At 41.4% G+C, this 17,662-nt stretch overlaps 1 protein-coding gene across 1 annotated transcript; it reads right to left on the reverse strand.

Annotated features, from left to right (window-relative positions):
* Positions 1–222: 222 nt before the first annotated feature.
* FAS (Fas cell surface death receptor) lies at positions 223–11,927 on the reverse strand. Its single transcript, XM_061459560.1, has 9 exons — positions 11,880–11,927; positions 5,726–5,891; positions 5,020–5,154; positions 3,055–3,166; positions 2,501–2,565; positions 2,059–2,130; positions 1,848–1,918; positions 1,331–1,352; positions 223–544 (listed from the first exon to the last, which is right to left on the reverse strand). Exons 1-9 carry the CDS (start codon positions 11,925–11,927, stop codon positions 255–257), a joined length of 981 nt encoding a protein of 326 aa, XP_061315544.1. The 3' UTR covers positions 223–254.
* Between the last annotated feature and the right edge of the window lie 5,735 nt (positions 11,928–17,662).

Consider the following 17,662-nt stretch of genomic DNA (forward strand, 5'->3'; position numbering starts at 1 on the left):
AGGATGTGGGGATTGTGAGAGGGTCTGCAATACTGTGACTGGACTATTTACACGGAGAGTTTTACAGGGGCCAATGAGATTGAATGTTGTATTTATGTTCAGGTTGGGAAAGTACCGACCAAGGGGATAAAAAGGGCTTGGTGGTAATAAATGGGGATTTGAGTCTCTGCATCAGCTTGAGTTCGTATCGTGAAATGCCACAAGTTTCTACCTTCCTGCTCTTCTGAGTGTCACCATTGTAGAACTATCCCCCTTTACTCAGAGTTGGAAACAGCTGCCTGTAGTTTTCTCTCAATTTTATCAGCTACAGCACGCATCTTAAGGTCTCTCAGGCTTCTTATCAGGGTTTCATAGGTTCCATTCATTCCATGTCTTTGAAGCCAGGCTCGAAAAAGATGGATCTTCTGTTCAAATGTATCACGATTATCATGAATAATCTCATCTATTTTAGTTTGTGGTACTTTGTGATAACGAACAAATTTCAGTACTTCTTTATATGTCATCTCTTCCATAATATCAGTAACATAGGTGCTCAAATCAACATCTAAAAACATAAAAGGAAATTAATGCTCTGGTAACTTGTATCTCACTGTTTTTTATCACCTGCACTCAGAGTTGATAATTTTTGTATCGACAACAAATGCAGTTTCAGGTATTCATGACCCAGACTATTTTAGATGTGATTTTTTTACAATATATAGCTTTTACATGTTCCTACCAAATGTTATGTAACACATTGCTTCCTACCACTTGAAATAGAATCTCAGTTTCCTTAGTAAGCTGTTCTGTCCTTCTCTATCATTAAAGTCTGGTCATCCTTCATGTACTTGTTTTCATCAAAAGAGTGTTGGGAAAGGTCCTGGAACAAGACAGGTCTTTTGCTGTGATACAGCCTTGGAGCTTACGCTCTTTTCCTACTGTGTGTTGCTAGTATGGATTTGCCCTTGAACATAAGGTAGGTTTGTGTGTCTGTGATCCCACCTCTGTGTGTGGGATTACTCCCTTATAATTATCCATGATTCTAGAAATTCTGCCTCCTAGTTTCTGTATCCAGTGCAGAATAGAACTTCAGCTGTTGTCAAATAGTAATTGCAATTGCTTCCTCTAAAAAGAAATTTCTCCTGAGGCAAAACTTTCATGATACCAGCTAAATGCTTGAATAAGCACAATATGAACTGGCATTTCTTCACGAAGTGTTCACTGTTGCACTAGAATGACAGTTCCAGTCAGCTGCAAAGTCTACACAAAAATACCCTTTTTCTGAGTGTAGTATTTGCATGTCTCTACTTTTCTTCTTCTACTGAATTTTGAGAAATTACTTGTCTCTTACCTTGTCTGAGAGGTACAATCTCCTGAAAAGAGAAGCAAGAGAGCAATGAGTAGAAACAAGCTTTGTAAAATATTGACCTTTTATGAGAGGATAAACACATTTCATGACACATGATTTCTGTAATTTTCTTTTAGTTTTCTCCATGATTCCCCTGTATGAGGGGTGAGGGAATGAGATTGGACAGACAGACCTCTTCTGACCTGGGTGAGCTTGAGGAATCACCTCACAATCGCTATTGCCTAGAAGTATGCACTGGGACAGGTAACCTGGGGTACTGGAGGCCTGATGATTTATGAAGTTTTGACCTTGGTCATGTAACATAGGGAGTATGTTAACAAATACTGCAGAAATAATCCAGGGTTTCTCTCACTTCTCCACAAGAGTCCTCATGGTAAAATTTGCTTCAAAAATGTCATGAGAGAGAGGAATGTGCATGTTTGTGGAATCCCACTGTAATTTAAATGGAACAGAGTTTCTTGCATGAAGCTGTTTTTGTGATCTAAGCAACAATACTTACATCAGAAATGGATGGTTGGGGGAATTCATGGGGCCTTTTCCTTGTATTAAACCACTTCCGTCTTACGCAGTCTGAAACAAATAAGCATTTTTAAAATCCAGGACAGAGTATATCTCTCCTCTGGATGCCAAGAATATAAAACTACATCTGAGTAAGCAGCTGAACATCTTATTCAGAGTATGATAGGTATAAGGACTAGGAAATCACTTACACGCTATTCCTCCAACTGCTAGAAGTAGTAACAGAATTGCCAAAAGTATGGCCCACCATGGTGTTCTTGTTTCTGCTGGAACATTGGAAACATTACCTGAGAGTTAAGTCAAGAAATGCAGTACAGCAACATTCTCTAAACTTAAAACAAGCTTGCGTCAGATTATAAAAGTGTTTCTGTTGTCTCCTAATGGCAGAAGCTACCTCTTTGTTAAAGTCTTACCTATCATGAGTCACCCCTGAAAAGGAGTAATCGCTCCTACATCTGTACGGTGATCAAGGTCAAAGAGCAATCATGCTTCACAGGTCAGTATAGGGTCCGGTAGATATAATGCTCTTAACTTTCAGGAATCGCTAGGAGCCATTGTGTAAAACAGTACAATTCAAAATACAACTCTCAAAATAGAGCAGATGCTAGACTATGCTAAGTTTTAAAATTGTACCTTTCAGTCCGCACACAGTGTCTGAAGTTGAAGTACATTGTTTTTCAATTACACCGCTTTCACATCTGCAGAAGACATGAACAAGAATTATTATGGGATTTGTATCTCTGTTCAGCAACACTCAAGAGAGCAAATCAAAATCTTCTAACACTTTTTATCAGTTAAATATTTCATATGTGAAGATTTTTTGAGTTTGTAATTTAATAGGTATGAAAATGGTATGGAAAGGTATGGGGGTGGAAAAAGGTGTGGAAATTATTTTCTAGATGTAACAACAGTAGATCACACTAAGACAACAGAAAAGCTGAGAAACTTTGTTATATTTTTTAAGATGTATATACAGACTTGGTGGATGTATACAAGTTCTTCTGCATGCCTTTGGAAAGCCTGCATGGACACAAGTTGAGTGAGCTAAGTCAACTCAACAAGCTAAGTGTGGAGGGAAACTAATGTTTTCCCTCAGCTTATATGTTGATTTATCCTCTGTCTTTCAACATGTGTGACAACATAGAATATTAGCAATTTTATATGAAATGATGAAGGCATAAACTTACATGGTACACGGATCGCAATGCGTACATGGTACAGAAGAATTGCAAAAATGGTTCTTTGCACAGGTGCATTTTGTGTTCTGTGCCTGGCTACAGTTCTTTGCAACCTCCAAACCTAAAATATATTTCTTAAAGTTTGTTAGTTTGAAAAAGCAGGTCTTAAGAGCAGGCCTCTGCTCACAAGTTCTTGCCCTCCCATTCGGATGCCTTTAGCTCTATCACTGCTAGCACAAGTGAGGCTTAATTGCAAGAACAGCATAACTGGAAATACGAAGATGGCAAAGAGACCTCTGCTGGCCAAGAGCTCAAAAAACTGAGCTCAGGGTAAAGTACTTCCTAAAAGAGGACTCATCTTGCACTGCCAAATATTGTCAGCTGCTTTTTCCCATTCGGAAGTGTAAAGCCAAAAGGAAACTCAGATCACACAGCCCATCTCCCTGCTTGATGTCAGAAACAGGTTCTTTACTCTCCCTGGCAGACAACAAGTTTTATCTCTTCGTGAGGACCTTCAAAGTGTGTGAGGAATTCCATTCTCTTTAGCTAACATATTCCCAACTCCAGTATCAAAAGAAATGTGTTTATTTTCTCCTACCATCAGTGTAGCTATCTCCATCTATGAAATATTACTTCTGCACTGAATATCACTGTAGTAGGAAAACTGATTTCATAGTCATATAGGAATAAAAGTGAAGTTTTGAATTGTTATAATCACTGCCCTGCTGTAACAGGATACCAGGTTATCTTTCAAATTTGATGAACCTCTACTGTAAAACCAGTGCTGAAGCCATTCATGGAAATCTCAAACATGAACAATACTAAGAATAGTTCTCATGGAACTTCAGTGGCAGTTTTCCTCCTGCCTGGTGTTTTCTACTGACTTCTACTACATTGCTGCCCGTGGTATTATATGACTAGTAATCCCATTAGTCACACTTTTTTTTTCCCCTTCAGTTTAACAAATAGTTTCCTTTGTGGCTCTGCTCAAAATATCAAATTGCCCTGCTGTACTCCATTTCATTACCCATCTAGAAATGCTTATTATAGTAGCTAATGAAAAGAGCTACCTCTCCATTCACAAAACTTGATTTTCAATATGAGGAATGCAGAATCAGCATTCCTTAAATCCAAGTACAGTAGAACTACAGGACAGTTGGTAGAACTGATAGGAGATCAGGTTAATCAATTGAAAAAACAATGGGAAAAAAAAAAAGTGTGGTGGATATTTATGAAACAGGTCATGAATTTCTGGAACCTGGTGCCCCCTAACAGGTTCATGCACAAATGGTTCAGAGATAGATTCTAAAATTACTAGGTAGGGATGGACCTTCTAACGTTCTTTCCCACAGCTGTGGATGCTAGTAGACTTAGCGGGGAATAGACCTCAGAAACTGTACAGGTTTCTTCATGTTTTCTGAAAACAGCATCTGCTGAACTCAGAATACTGGGGTAGATGGACCCCTGGTCTGACCCAGTAGGGCATGCCTCATAGTCTCCTAATTTGAACCTATATCCCACACAGCATCTTGAACTTATAAAAGTCATCACTCTATTAGCTCCAGCAATTTGAAATAATATTACTAATTACATAAATGACTATGGAGGAAACCATTGGGAAATCTTCCACCCCTGCTTTTACAACACCCCTCTTCTTTTAAATAAAGGAAAAAGAAGAGTGAGAACTTTTCTTCCAGAATTCTAACCAGTTTGTATTGATTCTGCTTTGGGTGAGCAAAGGTACATATAAGAAAAAAAAACAGACCAACATAGCTTGTTCTTTTTGCTACTTTGTGCTTGATGAAAGGGAACTGGAGAATAAACTTACGACTTAAACATGAATTCCTGCATGTACTACCACTAAAACACTCAAACACATGCTTGCTATTCACTATTCAGGGACTGTGGAAATTTTTCAGTCAAATGCTGTATCAATGAAAGGCATTGCTACAATAGCTATTTCTATAGACATACCAAATATGCTGTCACATGAAGCGCACCTCAAACACTTGGCCAGATCATTGACATGATCTATGTACTCCTTTCCATTTTCACACGGAACACAGTGTTTGCTAGTATCTGTTGGGCAGCTGACATTTTTAACAAAACCTGTAGAGAGAAAACAAGAATTAGGATTTGCAATATCTTTGGACAGAAGTCATTAGCTTTAAGACCTATGTCAGCCTTTCTTTCTAATCCCTAATACTTTCTGAGTTATAAATATGGACAGAATCTATATTCTTTACGCATATGTTTATGCTCTTCAGGAATGTAGCATACACAAGATCTGACTATCCCCCTTCTCCCTCCAATTTAGGACACACCAAACAAAACTGTATATTTGAAATTGGAAAATCCATGAATATATGGGGTCTTGTAGGCAAAAGCCTGTGCTTGCAATTTTTTAACCTCTTTCAAAGATGTGTATATAATTCTTCACTCTTTTGTGACAAGCATGTTTTGTGAGAACTATCATCTGTAGTAAAAAGTCACTGGTTCACTCAGCTCAAGAAATACTTTTGAAGTGTCTCATGCCCTCTAGTAGAGAAAGATACAGCTAGAATGGAGCATTACCTCCAGAAAACCACAGCACGCCGCTTAGCTATCCCGACGGAAAGCAATTGCGCGTGTTATTTTTCCACTCTTAATGACTTTTCAACAGTCTTATAATGATACTCACCACGTTCACATTTCTTGCAACACTGAACACCCAGACTGTATTCGTCCCAGTTGCAATTAATTTCCCTCTTAGCAATGATCCTCTTTGTAATTAATTTATTGTATGTTATATGCATTATAGCTTCAGTCTCATTTTTGCACTGTGTTTCAATAATTAAGGCCACCACCTGGGAGAGAAGAACAACAAGTTACATAAAAAAGTCTGTCAAGGATCATAGGTGTGTTTTACTACTGGCACAGTTATATCAGTACTATTACTCTATTGCTAAACATATTGATGATATTTACCCCTTTATTAAAGGTACTCATTACTCCAGAAGAGATAGTGGACAATAAGGACACAGATTTAATGCTATGAACACTCCCACTACAGGTACTGATTGAACATTAATGCTTAAGGACAAGCCCATACATGGGGTTGTTATAACAGATGATCATATGATTAATTATAGTTCAAAGCAGTCCTTGACTTGAAGAGTTTGAAGTCTTAACATCTAAGATGAGCTCTACATTCACTGCTCTTGCTCCTCTTTAGTTGAATGAAAAAGCGTTTTGTATTTTACAAGACTCATATACACACCAGCAGGGATACTGAAGGAGGGGGGGAAATGATGCCTGGGAAGAAACAGAGCCATGCTACTGTCCTTGGCAAAATGGCAAAATAGCCCAAGCTGTGAAGGACAGGAGTGGCAGGGTACATTTTTTGCAAAGGAGATTAGTGGGGGATGAGGTGCAATACAAAGATTCAAAATCCTTATACCAAAGGTGCACTGCATTGACTAGAAATCCCACTGATCACAGATTCACTCACATTTTTAATCAGCAAAACTTTGACTGGACTAATTTATTTTTAATCTTGTCTTGGCTATTTGAAAGAGGTTAAATCTGAATAGCTGGTTATCTTTGAACACTTTTGAATTGCAGCTTAATACAAATTTGACCATATCTGTTACTGCTAACAGTAAGAGACGTATATATTCAAAGATTTCTCTTTGAATCTGGTGATATTTAATGGCTGATTAACTTCATCATCATCATTTTGCTTGAAACTGCTTGGATGCCAACCGTAACTTTAGTTAGAGGCAGAAAACTCTTTAATTGTCTTAAACACTAACTTACTGAAAATGGGCTTGGACTTCAAACTGGGCTCTCAAGTGAAGGAAGTGTTATCTGTGACTAATTAAGTGAAGTTACCAGTATGACCACTGTCTGCTGACTTCTACATTTAGCCACTTATTTTGATCCCTTGATCTATTCAGAAATTAGAAGTTGAAAAGCATTTTCTTTTCCTTAGCAGCCACCTGTTTTAAAATGTATTTATTGTTAATTCCTAGGCTAAAGTGAGGAAGACTTTCTTTGCACCTGAAGGAGTAGCGCTATAAAGCAGTATAGCACTTGAGAAACTGTGGGTACGGATGCTCAGCCTGTCACTTCCTCCATTGTGGGTATGGATGCTCAGCCTGTCACTTCCCCCATTCCGTGCTCTGACTCTCTTCCTGCCAAAGCTTTGAGGGTGCTCTTCTTGGAATCCCAGTGAAATGATGCTAAAAGGTCAAAGTTAATGTAAGGCCTTAATAAAAACTGGTAAATGGGTGTGTCAAATTAATGTGATTTGTTTCCTTTTGCCTTGGAGAAACATGTCTCTAAAAACTGGGGTAGATTAAAAGATAATTACTAAAATGCCTCACCTGCCTACAAAGCCACACCTGGCAATGCTCTGCACCCACAGGACACCCCGAATTCCTGCTTTCAGTACCCAAATCTCCACTTTTTGGAACAGAGAAGTCAAGCCTTTTTGCAGGAGGGTCAGGGGAGAAGAACCCTGGGCAACAGCAAAGAGAAAAGGGAGAGTGAAGATTATCACAAACATAACTACAGACAGTACCTGGGCACAAAAGAGAAACTGAAGGACACTGGCAAAGCACAGAGCATGCACAAAGAAAGCAACATCTAGTGTCATGCAGAAAATGTGATATAATGAAAGAAGGAAACATCTTTCTAAATTACTAATATCAGTAAAACTTAGCTGATTTTGGGGGATGTGTTTACTGACTGCCTTCAATCACAGTAAGTGCACAGACATAGCCTTCCTGATGCAAACATACCTCTCCACCACCTGCTTACACCTTTATATAAACAAGCTACACTGATACAATGCAGGGGGACAGAAATGCAATAATTTTTGATGGAAGCCCTTTGCTGTTGCTCATGGAGATGGACTTCCTGGTACACTTACAAGAAGTAGGGATCACTTCTCAGAACTAGACTTTTCAGCAGCACCAAACACCTACACTGGCTAAAAGCAATCCAGTTACTATATAAAAATTTGGGCATGTCTTACAGGAAAAAAGAAGTCAACAGTCATTTAGCTTTCTGCATGCATCTCAATTGCTTTCCTTTTTGCCACTGAGCAGCAGCTTCCCTTCCTCTGCCAATAGTGGAAAGGAAGCACTTCAGGGGCTTTTACACAGGCGGGGTGATAGGTGCTTTTTCACAATATGTACATTCAAACAGCAGCTGTTTTCAGCCTAAAATGATTCACAAAGGCTCTCTTCTACCTTTCTCATCTTAACCTAAAATATAGTTGTCATAATTAAACTGAAAACTTAGACTGAACTAAGCAGTAAATGGGAATAAAATAAACCAATCAGGGATATATATAAGCTTAGCAGAACCCATAAGAATTATGATGTGCCCAAATTTTCTTGTTTTTCTCCTTTTGCATTGCCTGGGCATTAAGAGACCTCTCCTTCATTCCTACAGAGTCCTCCAAAATTCTTTCACCAACAGGCCCCTAAGGAGACTAATAAAATCTGTTTTCATCTGTGTTCCCAGGGCAGAATGACAGGAACTTCAGTTTCTTCAAATCCTTGTGTGATTTTGAGATTTGCAGGCCTTCAATTCTTCCTATGTCAGAGTATTCTTCATAAAGGTCAACTTCCTTCAACTGAAAAATCTCATTATGGGTTTGTAATCTCAGCTCTGGTGTGTGAACATGTCATTTGCATATAAGACTTGTGAAAGCTTTACAACTTTTAACCCTGGGGGAAAAAAAATTGTCTCTGCTTTCTCCTGTTGTCTTTATAACACATTTTATTTTTGGCAAGTGAGTTCTCCCATCTCTAATCCATAGATGCCTATGGATGAGAAGGCCAATGCCTTCAGAGGTTGCTGGCCCAGTTTTTCACTCCACATTTGTTACATGGGGCAATATGCATGAGCTCATCAGGGGCTTTCTGAGTGTTAAAAAAAGCTGGGGGAGAGGGGCTTTTTCTTTCTTTTTTTGTGTAGTGGAAGCTGAGGGAAATCGAACTCATTTTCTGAAGTTTGACTTTCTTCTGGTACTTTTGACCAATAGTTGCTAGACTTAGCCCCATTTTAATACAGCTTTCTATGTAACTAGCCTCCATTGCACTAACCCTGTCAGGTTAACGCTTTTTCAAAGGCTTTTTCAAAGTGCAAGTAATTTCACACTGCCTGCTAAGAGGATTCTCTACCTTAGTTCTTTTACTCTGGTAACTTCTGCTTCCAAGGCAGAAGGTGGTAGTTAGCACCAAAATAACCAATAGAAATAGTAGGTTTTGTTCCAAAATCTTTTATGGTATTTCCCCATGACTAGAAGCATCCTGTGCTGCTAAAGTTTCAAGAGAGATGCATGTGCCTATGAGAGCAAAAAGCCTCAGTTACTGTCCAGTGTCTTAAAATAGTTGCTGTTCAAATTCAGTCCACTATTTCAGATCTTGTGTGACCCACCTGCAAATTACAGCAGCATATTGGGAGGAGGGGCTTGTATGGTTGGTCATTTTGTTTGATTGTTTGATTGTTTCGGGGTTTGGTTGTAGGAGTACTGTATTAGTAAACACCCATTAAATACTATGCAATTTTGGAGAGCTGGAGGAGTATTAACAGCTCCCACCTTGCTTTGGTGATGTTGTGACTAAGGATGAATAAAAGCTGGACAGCATAGAAATTTGGCAGCTCTTTCCCCTTTCCTTTTGTAGCACAATAGAGTTTTCTTGTTAGCACTTTCTCGCTGTTCAGTGAGTTGCCTTGAAGGTAAAGGCAGTTGATTATGGAAACATGAGCAAATAAACATTTCCAGAACTGAGGCCCTTATACTTTTCACTTGAATCTTGGGTCACCCCATGACTTCATGGCTATTTATATGTATAGCTTTAAATGTGTGATTAATTGTCTGGGAAATGAGAAAGAAGGGTCAGTGCAGTGATGTAGGAATCCTGTTTTCAAAGGTATGTCTTCTAAATTTCCAGAAAACTGCTGTTCCGTAGGCATTTCGGACAATTACAAGACATTTAAATAACACTTCACTCCCTCAAGATGGCCTGCTCCTTTGAGAATCTGTCTCTGAGCGCTATGTGGTTTTGCAGCTTTACAGGGTAAGGTTAGATGTTTTCTAACTACGTTGGCCATTGCTATTTTGCATGACTGTCCCTGCAACTGCTGCTACTTCATTGCAAAACTGAGGTCTCATCCAACAAACTTACGTTCTGGTTTAATCAAACTACTATGTCAAAAGCTGTTCAAGTTTACTGATTTAGAAGTAGTGGAACATCATGCTAATGAGAAAAAGAGAAAACAACCACCATTTTTTGTTTTAAATAGAAAGCATGGCAGGAGTGCTACAGTCTTTCTAAGGGGTGCTGGCATTTGGGAACAAATAGAAAATAAGAATAGAAATTATACTTATTCTCTGAGAGCCGTGTGATAAAGTATTTTTTCATCTTAATTTTTATTCTCGATAGTTCCAAGATACTACAAAGTATCTTTTTGTAGCGAGACTGACATTTCTGCCAGTTGTTTGCTGCTCCTGTACCAAAAGGATAGTACACACTTCTCAGCAAATTAAAATCCTTCTTTGTATTTAACTGTGCTCTAGTGTTTTGTGCAGAGGCAGGGATATAATCCTCTGAAACACTTTAAATAGTTTACTGCCTGTTATATAGAAAATCAGATCAGAATTTGAGTAGTTTTTATCTTAACATCTGATTTTAACCTGCCAAACCCCAAAGCATACTGCACTGTTAACAACATAACCACACTGTGAAGAGATTTTGAATGTGAACTCTAGTGACTTACCTCTGAAACAGGTGAGAACTGGGGCTGGGGAAGCCGCATAAATTGCATCCACACTTCCAGGCAGGTCACGGCTCTGCTATGCAGCAGGGTTTATTGTGACCTGCCTGATCCTGCTATCATGCCTTGAGCTCTCAGATATCCCATCTCGGGGCTCCTGGAGCAGGGCTGCCTCGGGGCAGGTCGGCAGAGCCAGTGCATCTGCCCCTGCCTGGATCTCCTGCCTGGAGCTTGCTGACACTACAGCCCTTTTGGCCTGATGCACCTGTACCAGTGCAGGTCTCTGTGCTGCAGAGACTGACACACTTCCTTACCTTCCTCGTCGATGGTAGCCCTTCTAAAGTGGTCATTTGCAAAAGTAAGTTTACTGGTGACAGATATGCTCTGAAGCTGCAAACACTCATACTCTGCATCCATACAGGATGACTAAAGCAACCAAGGAAGGCCCTGCCCCAGCACTTCCAGTAAATACCGTGTTTCATGCCACTGGACTTGGGACTATTTCTCTAGGTTTTTCTGGGTCACTGTCGGTATGGTTCAAATTCCCCTGCCACAGGTATTTGCTTTTCTGTTGCTTTACCAGATCAGTTTGCTACAGATCCCCTGAGGAAGCAGTGCAGGTCGGCTTCCACTCATGCGGAACTTTGCCCGGGTAGATACCCAGCCAGTGCTGCCTGTTCCTGGATGCCCGCTCCGCCAGTGCCTCCGGCAGAGTCCTCTCGCTGCTGTGGCACACGACCGGGGTCCCTGACACCCGCCTGCATCCATCCCCTTTCCCTTCCTCTTCCCGCCTCTTTCCACAATGCCTACCTCCCTTGCCCGGACACTCCAAGCAGTGACAGTGAAATCGTAACTGCCTGAACATGAAGGTGAGTTTCTTAAAGGAGTAGGAGGAACCGGCTGAAATCTCGACACAAACGATTGTCCAGGCCGGCGGCGATCAGGACCCCGGCAGCCCTCAGGGCACTGCTCCAGGCAGCGCGCCCGGCGGCAACCCTCGCCGTCCGCCCCGCCCGGTTCCCCGCCACCCGTGCCGCTCACCCGCTCGGGCAGGCACTTACAAGGAGCAGCGGAAGGAGTCCCCGGGCCACGCTGCCGCCGCCGTGCATCGTCCCGTACCCGGCAATGCGAAAGCGCTTCCCGGCACAACCGTCGTTAGCCTCCGCCCCGCCCACACTCGCCTCTTCCCAAGTTTGTAAACCCTGCGCTGGCCCGGCCTCTGGAGGAGCGCGGTAGCGGGCAGAGCTGCTCCTGCCATGGCTGCAGGGAGCAGATCCCGGGCAGAGGCTGCGCCCCCGAGTGTTCCTGAGGCATGGGACGGGAAGTTCATCCCGCGCAGCCCCTGCTCTCTGTGCTGAGCTCCCCTCTGAAAGCGGGCCACGGGCACGCCGGCGGCTTTTGGGTGTCGCGGGCACCGTGCGTTCCACGGGGATCTTAAGTCTTCGGGCTGTGTGGGGGTCGGGTGCACCCAGTCAGCAGCTTGTGAATGGCAGACATGGTCCTAAAGTCACGAAGCAAAATGCCAATAGACACTGGGCTGAACTTAAGATGCTTGATGTTCTTCAGCTGCTGGTAGAGCAGTTGCACCCCCACTTAGGGCAGGAACTCCACTTTTTCAGTATTGGGAAAGACGTGCTCAGGGAGGGAAGTCCTGAATCGCTAGGAGTGGAGCAGCCATTCAGAACAGGCTATAATTCATTGCAGCAGAATGTGCTGCCTTTGCTCTTCTTTTGAAAGGATTGCTCAAGCCTGTGACTTGTATTTTGCAGCTATTTCCAGTCGCTTGTGTTTTTCCTGCATGCTTTCAGGGTTTGCAATGCTGGTGGTAGTCTGGCCTTCGTAGTGTTAGAAATGACTTGATGGTGTCAGTTACTGGTATGTGTTTTGATCTTTCAGGTTTTGACATGATGCCTTTGCCTTGGGAAAACCATGGTTGCAGTTGAGCTGGCGTTTTCATTTTAAACACCATCTTTCAGTGGTTTGCGACTCATATTTTCAGATCTTCTGCTGGTATGGCTCTTAGTTGCCCTGCAGCTAAGCTGGGTTTGTAATATCATCAAGAAATAGCTGCTGTTTTAAATATTTCAGGCTTTTTAACCACTTCCGGATAAACAGAAATGTACTGCTGACACATTTTTAGAGGTACTGCCTTTGGAGTATCCTTCAACAACCAAATTTTTGCCTTCCAATGCCCCTATGGAGCATGACGAACAAGAGGCACCTCTCCTGGCGCAGTGCCTGTCTTGCACATCTCTTATTCCTATGGGAAAAACCCAAATCAGTGTGTAGCCAGGGCTGTTGATTTTAGCGGAAATTTGCGGGTGCGTAAGGGTGGAGCAGGGACTGCGAGCAATGTTGTCTGAATCTGGATGCCTGCTTCAGCAGAAAGCTCGGTACAGTTGTCTCCAAATTCCTCACCTGAGGCATTTTGCTTTGCCCTGAACCCAAAACCAATGTGACTGTGCCCTCAGCAGGCATCGCTTGTGTTCAGTAACACTTCAGTGTGCTTCTTGCCCTGATTATCTAATATCATCTGCTAACACAGGTAACATCTACTGGGCACGTGTGGTTTGCATTCTTTCCTGCCCCCCCGGAGGTGTGATGACTGCACGTGTTTTGCGGTGGAGTGTTTTTGTCTTGGCAGGGAGCTTTGAGAGACGTTTGAGAAGACACCGAGTTAGTGTGTGCATATGACTTGGAGTCATACCTCATGTAGTTAATAACTGTAGCTGTTTGGGATTTTTTTCCCCTACCTATATAATGGATACAAACCAAGAAACAACAGTGGAGAGGGTTTTTTTGTCATCTGACTGCCCTGAGCTGGTATTGGTGAGCCCTGTAATGCCAGTGTATTCATCTTTGCACTCTTCCTTGGGATGCAGCAACTTTTGTTTTGGCTGGTTAAAGTGGCAGCCTTGACTATGTTCTTGACTTACACTTCATCTAAAGCTCAATTCAGGTGTCAGTTGAGGAGTGCTGAGCAGCACAAGACATGGCGCTATTTTTCTTACCAGCAGATGGCCTTGCACATTTCCTAGTGTGCAAAGAGGGATCGGGACTGCTGCAGGATCAAAATCCAGGAACGCTTAACACACGGAAGACTGTCTTTTTAGTTCCGTTTGCAATTTCATCTTTAAACTTGTAAGGCTTTGGTATTAAAGTGGAGTGTTTTATATACTTACTGTTTTGATTTTGTGGTGGTTATTACTACTACTACCACTATTATTTATTATTATTATTACTGCTGCTGCTGCTTCTACTACTACTACTACTACTACTACTGTTGTTGTTGTTGTTTTATGTCCATGTGTGTGCACTGGTCATAGGAAATTCTGCAAAAGCACCCAAAGAATAATTTTGAGCACACATGATCGCAGTGTTCTGTCTTTGAGAGTTGCTGAGTTGGAATCTGTATTCAAGCCTTAACTGACCTCAGCCTTTTCTTCCCTCTCCAGAAGACTACCTGCACCTAGAGAAGCTGACTCTATCAGTGTTATGATATTATGAAATGCTAAGTTTTTGAGAAGGCTAACTTAACTAGTCTCTCCAGGTGAAGAAAAATTTGTCAAGGTGAAATACAATAAGATTGAGGGCCCAGAGGCCTGTGCACTGTATTGGTCTCATTTCAAAGTACAGATATCCAGAGGGATGGGGGGATAAATCTGACTTGATTTCTAGTACTTCTTTCTTTGATATAGTGTTATAAATTTTTAAAATTTAATTATACTGTGGTGTTTGGGTTGTGTTGTTTGGTTGGTTCTAATGTTTGGCTTAGATTTGTTTTGGCAGTACTTTTGTACTAAGATTGATCAATTAGATTAATGTAGTATAACTTAGCCAAAGTAGTTCCATCAAACTTAAAATTTCCTTTGACCTACGCATTAGGAGACTTAGACTGGGATACCTTAATATAATAAATGTAGGAGGTGCTGAATATGAGAAGAGTTATGAACTCCTCACTACAATTGCCTTCCTGATGGCTTTGCATTTTCTTGTCTGCTATATGTTGACTTATTCTTCTGTCTTTTAGTAGATAGTAAGTTTTCCTTAAAATGTGGATTCAAGGACACACTGTTGTACTTAGACAACTTGATTTGGCTGAGAAGGGAAGAAAATAGGAGTACCTGCTTTGGAAATACTTAAAATGAAACTTTTTGTTATGTGATTCATGTTTTGTAAATAACCTGAAATTTAAAGGGAAGAGGATAAAGCTCAAACACTTTATCAGACTCAAAGTACAGTCATTTTCTGTCTGTATTCTGGTTTATTTTGCTTTTCTGTTTTGCCTCTCCCCTTTGCTCATGTATGCTCAGAACAACTTAATTTTAACTTTTGGTTCAAGTACTAGGCTGAGTAATCCATTACTCACACAGCCCTATCACATTTCCTTCACCTTTGGTTTAGACCTTTCGGTTTCGTTCTGTGAGGCTCCTGACAAGCATTGGATTACTTTGCTGGGAAATGATCAGAGTGGCACCAGTCCTTAACCCAGCTCTTGCTGAGTACCGTTTTATGTTGGAATGTTTTGCCTTTTGTTTTCCAGATCTTTCGTGAGACTTTAAAGAGGTGACCTTCCTCCACCCACTAGCTGCACCCCTTTCTCTGTGGTCTGTAACCACGGTAACTACTGGCTGTTTAGCTGCAGTGAGATATGGCCAGATTCTGACAATTCGAGGTTACCATTCTCCCTTTCTAAGATACTACATATAACCACTGGATTTATGGTACAGTGAGAAGTTCTCGGTCAGATGATGTGGTAGAAAAGCACTGTGTAGGCCCAAACACCCTGTTCTGCAGGTGGAGAGGCTGGCTGATATGACAGCATAGAAGCAGGAAAGCAGTGTGTGACCAGAAAAGTTTGTGAACACGCTGTGGGTTTTGGGTTATTTTGTAACGTTGCTGCATGGTGTTACATCAAATCAGATCAGAGAGTTCTTGCAGCGTGTTCTTGTTAGAAGTAATAATGATCTGATACAGAATCATAGAATAGTTAGGGTTGGAAAGGACCTTAAGATCATCTAGTTGCAACCCCCCTGCCATGGGCAGAGGCACCTCACACTAAACCGTGTCACCCAAGGCTTTGTCCAACCTGGCCTTGAATACTGCCAGGGATAGAGCACTCACAACTTCCCTGGGCAACCCATTCCAGTGCCTCACCACCCTAACAGGAAAGAATTTCTTCCTTACATCCAATCTAAACTTCCCCTGTTTAAATTTTAACCTGTTACCCCTTGTCCTGTCACTACAGTTTCTAATGAGAAGTCCCTCCTCAGCATCCCTATTAGGTCCCCTTCAGACACTGGAAGGCTGCTATGAGGTCTCCACGCAAGCCTGTGGAGCCATAGATGCTAGAGTTTATCTAAAGAAAACCCACACTAGCAACAAAACAGAGTGCAAACACAACAAAACAGAGTGAAGCAAAACAGAGTGGAAACCAAGACTTGTAGCAAAGTCACTTGTCCTCTCTGGCAGTTCTTTGAAGAAGGTGATAAAGGGGAATTGGGAATGGTCCCTGTCACTCTAAAAGAAAGCTGAAACAAATGAGTGTCTTTTCTTTTGTAATTCAAGTCCTTGGCACACCCCTGGATCCATGATTTGTTCAGCAGATCCAGTTTGATGACGTCAATCCATTCTTCACAGCAGGAAAAATAAAAAAATAAAAAAAATTCAAACAAACTGAGCATTTCCTTACACTGGGCAAGCAAATTGGCTGAATGCCCGGTGGCTCCTGCAGCCAATCACTATAACGTTACCATAAATGTAGATGTGTTTCTAACTTAGGGTGGATTATTGACTTTATTTTAGCCATGGGACCATCCTGTCCCACTCCTCTGTGTATGCACTCTACCAGTGAGTGCTGAGATCCTGAACGTTGCATTATTTAGCAAATAGTTTGCACATCACATGGGTTCACTTAAAATTTGATTTTGTGACTTGATATATTGTAAATGCGTCTCTTTTAAGTGTTCTACAGAACTACAGCAGGCAGCCCCTTGCTTCAAAGGCTGGCTGGTGCTCTTTTCTCTTTTTTCAGGCTAATTGTTCTTAGTTGTTTTTTGAGGATGGTATTACTAATACTAAGATAATGCTTTATGCTTGCAAAGCTTGGCATACAGCGAGTGCTAACGGTCAAATGTGTAACAGATGAGCTGTAAAACTCTTGAAATAACGTACTAGGGAGGCTAGATGCTCTGGGGAGGTAAGTGTTCAAACCTTTCCTTTCAGACACTGCTTGCCCGCAGCACAGGTCATTTAGTCTGTGAGTAGTAGTACTTTTCTGCATTTGTGAGTGAAATCTAGGGCTGAATCCTTGTACTGAGAATGAGTGACAAAAGATCTATAGAGAAATATCTGGTGTTGAACGGTAAATGTGAGTGAACGGTCTTTAGTTCTGCTTTTAAACTTTGACCTGAAGATGGCAGTAACAGACATTCCAGATGTCTATTTCCGATGTTGAGTGGCACCCAAAACAACACCCTGCAAGGAAAGAAGTTTTCATAATAATTTTAAAGTTATCTAAGACAAATTTTATTAAAGGTGGTGGTGAGGAGGAGAAGATAAAGGAAACATTTTTAAAGATCTTAACATACCATGGTTGATCAGAATTTCAGAATTTCTGACACTGTAAGTAACATGTCTTTAGGGATGTAGTTCTACCAGTTTGCTTTGCTCTGTCATGCTCCTCTTTCTAATAAGTGAGACTAGCACACTTAGACAAAGCAGTGCCTTGTAGCTGAGACTTCAAACTCATTCTTTGGGGCAAATTGCTCAACCTTTGAAATTCTTTGAGGAGGGAGGGGAAGGGGAAGGGTAGGGACAGCGCTGTGAAAAAATTTATCCCTCC

This window comes from Pezoporus flaviventris, unplaced genomic scaffold (genome assembly GCF_033815535.1).
Source record: "Pezoporus flaviventris isolate CSIRO_AGI_PZ_B2104156 unplaced genomic scaffold, CSIRO_AGI_Pfla_v1 ptg000029l, whole genome shotgun sequence".
Taxonomy (NCBI): Eukaryota; Metazoa; Chordata; class Aves; order Psittaciformes; family Psittacidae; genus Pezoporus; species Pezoporus flaviventris.